The sequence below is a fragment of the Rattus rattus genome, unplaced genomic scaffold, assembly GCF_011064425.1.
Source record: "Rattus rattus isolate New Zealand unplaced genomic scaffold, Rrattus_CSIRO_v1 flattened_line_158586, whole genome shotgun sequence".
Taxonomy (NCBI): Eukaryota; Metazoa; Chordata; class Mammalia; order Rodentia; family Muridae; genus Rattus; species Rattus rattus.
In genome coordinates, this window is record NW_022651550.1 from 1 (window position 1) to 4,124 (window position 4,124).

The 4,124-nt window shown below is 48.3% G+C and overlaps 1 protein-coding gene across 1 annotated transcript; it reads right to left on the bottom strand.

The window, feature by feature from the left end:
- Nucleotides 1-1,323: 1,323 nt before the first annotated feature.
- On the bottom strand, nt 1,324-3,697 carry LOC116889791 (secretin receptor-like; the record flags this gene model as incomplete). The annotated part of the gene is made up of 3 exons (XM_032890641.1): nt 1,324-1,450; nt 2,538-2,629; nt 3,628-3,697. Coding segments are annotated over 3 exons (289 nt in total), but the record flags the coding sequence as incomplete, so codon positions are not given.
- Nucleotides 3,698-4,124: the final 427 nt, after the last annotated feature.

Below are 4,124 nucleotides of genomic sequence, written 5' to 3' on the forward strand. Positions count from 1 at the left end.
GCACACACACACATACACATACACACACCACACTCACACAGGCACACATACACACATACACACACATGCACGCACACACACACATACACATACACACACCACACTCACACAGGCACACACACTGTGAGTCTTAAACATACTGTTCCTGCTCTGGCTTCTGGAAAACTCCAAACCCAGGCTGACCCCTGACTTACTATGGAGTGACGGGTGACCTTGACTCACACCTCCTCCCTCCTCCCTTCTCCCTCCTCCTCCTCCTACACACACACACACACACACACACACGCACGCACGCACGCACACACACACACACACACACACCTGCCATCCGAAGCGGCCCCCCAGCCCCCCGTTTCCTACTCCTTAAGGGTGACTGGAGTCCAGCCTGAACTCTCTTAACTGATTTTACACAGTTTGCTGATGTTTCGAGTTTCCAATTTCTTAGCTTTAAGCATTTGACTTCCCAGTAGAGGAGGGGGGTTCATGTGCCTGCCTGTGACTTTGGGCAGCCTGTGCCTCATTGTGGTTATGAATGTGTTACCTGCACGGTTGTGTAACACCATGTGCATCATGCTGGAGTGATTTTGCCCTTCTTTCTCCCAGGAGTCAGCCTCTCCCATTTCCAACATGTTTTTACTACTAGAGACTCAAATCACTTGGCATCATAAGGTCCTCCCCCTGTGGCCCTTGGGTCATCACTGTATGACTTTCAGACTTGCTGTCTCTGCAGGCTCATAATTTCTCTCTCTCTCTCTCTCGCTCTCTCTCTCTCTCTCTCTCTCTCTCTCTCTGTGTGTGTGTGTGTGTGTGTGTGTGTGTGTGTGTCTGCACACGTGTGTAGATGTGGAGGCCTCAGGTATCTTTATTTTTTTTTAAAGATTTATTTATTTATTATATATATAAGTACACTGTAGCTGTCTTTAGACACACCAGAAGAGGGCATCGGACCCATTACAGATGGTTGTGAGCCATCATGTGGTTGCTAGGAATTGAACTCAGGACCTCTGGAAGAGCAGTCAGTGCTCTTAACCACTGAGCCATCTCTCCAGCCCAGGTATCTTTATATTTGACATAGGGTCTCTCATTGGCCTGGCCCGTCACCGAGCAGGCTGGGCTAGCTCACTAGTGATCTGCAGAGATCCTGTTGTCTCTCCCTCCTATCTCATCCTCACTGGGATCACAGACATGCAGCCCATGCGGGCTTTCTGTGGGATCTGGGGATTGAACTCAGGCTCCCATGCTCACAGTGCCAGCACGTCACTGAGTGAGCCATTGCTCTCATCCTGAGGAGTCCTCTTTTAAGTCATGGTTCCCAAAACGTACCTGGAAGGAGCCCAGGGCCAGTTCGAAGAACAGCTGGACCTCCATGGCGTCCTCTGGGGAGAAGGCGAAGACAATGTAGTGGATGCCAAAGAGTGGGATCAGCAGGAGGGTGGACTTGGCCAGGCGCCTGGAGACACAGGGACATGCCGACACTCCCCATCTGACTCAGCCCCAGTCACAGATATAGGGCCTGACCGCTTTAAGTTTGGCTGCAATGTCTTGCTTGTTTTTCTGGATCTGACTCTTGTCTGCCTGTCTCCCCACCTCTGTCACTTATTTGTGTACCTATCAGCTATTTATCTACCACTTATCCATCATCTTCGTATGTACCTGCATACCTACCGGCCATTTGTTTACCCATCATCTACCTGTGTTCTGTCTTTAAGTGTTTGTCTCCATATCTGTCATCCATCTATACAGTTACCTATCTACCTACTTTCTATGATCTGTGTATTTTGCAGTGCTAGGTGCTGAGCCCTGGCCCTCACTCACGTGGGGCAAATATTCTGTTACAGAGCAACATCTCTAACATGCTTCCACTTACTTTGAAAAATCTCCTAAGTCCCCCGTGCTCGTCACGTGGTAAGAACAAAGCTTGCCAGACTCCTGGCTAAGCCTCGGTGCTTCCGGTCACCCACCTCTATCGGTAACAGCTAAAAGAAACTGTGCCAGCATTTAAACCAGACAGATGCCTGCTCTACTGCTGCTGTGCTTAACAAACAATGCCATGGCCTTTGCGTTCCATGCCATCTCAATACTTCCTACCCACCTCCTCCCCATCCCAGCCTTGCAATGGTCAGATCTCTCTGCTTGTCGGTTTCCTGTCTGATTTCGTAGTTTCTCTCTGCCCAGTGCCTGAGGTTTCATACTCAGGGTCTAGATCCACCCGCCTGCCCTAGTTGCACCGTCCCCAGGCTGTCTTCACACTTAGCACCGTGGAGTGAAGAGCAGGCACTCAGACGCTGCTTGCTGACTACCCAGGCAATGCCAAGCTTACCTTACTTAGAATGCTCTCCACTTACTTATAATGCTCTACTTACTTATAACTTATAACGCTCTCCACTTACTTAGAATGCTCTACGCTTACTTAGAATGCTCTACGCTTACTTAGAATGCTCTACGCTTACTTAGAATGCTCTACGCTTACTTAGAATGCTCTTATGCTTACTTACTTAGAATGCTCTGCTTACTTAGAATGCTCTACTTATACTTACTTATAATGGTTTGTTTCACTTCCTCTTGTTTCTTGTGTTCTAAGTTTTCTCATCAGGATTCTTAGAATGTTTATGAAGAAGATGAAATTGATCTGCAAAGCAAAAGTCAGAGGTCAGGCTGAAGGTGTTTTGGTTTCCCAAGTCCTCTGTCCAGGCTCTGACCCCTAGAGCTGGGGATAGGAAAGACACCACAGCCAGAATGGCAAATCATAGCTATCCATCCCGGCACCCAGAGTCCCAGGGTCATAAATAAATCTAGATACCATGGCTGGAAGTAGCAGGCACTGCTGTCCAGGGATTTACACAATTTACAGACAATCACTAACTCTTGGGCTTGGAATCCCTGGTGAATCTTGATAAACACAGGCTTGCCTGAGCCGTGGGGTCCACTTTTATTTATTGGTTTATTTATCTTTAAGTTTTATTATAATATTTGTGTTTTTGCTCAGGCATTTGTGCACACGCATGTATGCACACACACGCACACGCATGTGTATGCTGGTGTCGGTCAAAGGTTACCTGTCAGTGACAGCTTCTCTCTTCATTTGTGGGTTCTGGTGATGGAACTCAAGTTGTCTATTTGCACAGCAAGGTCTTTTTCTCATGGAGTCATTGTGCCAGCCCACCCTCTCCTCTTTGACACAGCACACCACGATGTAGCTCAGACAAGCCTCCAACTCTAAATTCTCCTGCCTCAGTCTCCTGAGTGCAAAATTACCTCACCATGCTTGGAATGAATTTGCTTTCTGGTTGTTGCTGCTGCTGTTGGGCTTGGGTTTTTTCTTTGGAGGGAGAGATTTTAAAGGTGTTTGTTTGTTTATGCAAATGTACGAGCTCTAGGTCCTGTGAGAGACTGCCTCAAAAAAATGACATGAATGTCTCCTGACAAGCCTTACCCACTCCCTCCTGCCACTCTTTAGGGAACAGCCTGCTGACCTCTGACCTCTGACCTCTGACCTCTGCGATCCTGCAGTTTCTACCTCCTGGCCCTTGCTGAGAATTCAAGCTCCAGGCTCTCCAACCGTCAGGGTTACTCACTACATCGGAGTTCCCCTACTTGTCCTCAGCTCAGCAGAGGACAGTCACTCACCAGGATGGACAGAATCACAGGCCCTCGAATGACCCACCAGATGGAAGCATTGGCGTTGATGTCCCAGCATCTGTGGAAGAGAGTGTCAGGCATCACTAAAAATGGGGAGCTAGGCTGACAAGCAGACCTGTTCCCCAGTGCAGCCTTCGAAAGGAGGAGGAGTGTGCTTACGCCCTTAGGCTTCACAGAGTGTGCCCACCATTAAGATCTGTTCTTGCAGAGTTCCTGAGTTCAGGTCCCAGCACCCATGTAGGACGGATCACAACCACCTGTAACTACAGGTCCAGGGGATCCAATCCCCTCTTCAACCTCCACGGGCAGCTGTATTCATATGACATACCCTATATGTATAAACATAATTTAAAATACTTAATCTGAAAAGTATGCACTGAATTTCATGCATGCTAGGCAAGCATTTTGCCTCTTGAGCCAGCAATTCCTAGCTGCAGAGGCACCAGCTACTGAGGCTGACGGTGGGATGCTATACTGTGTTCTTG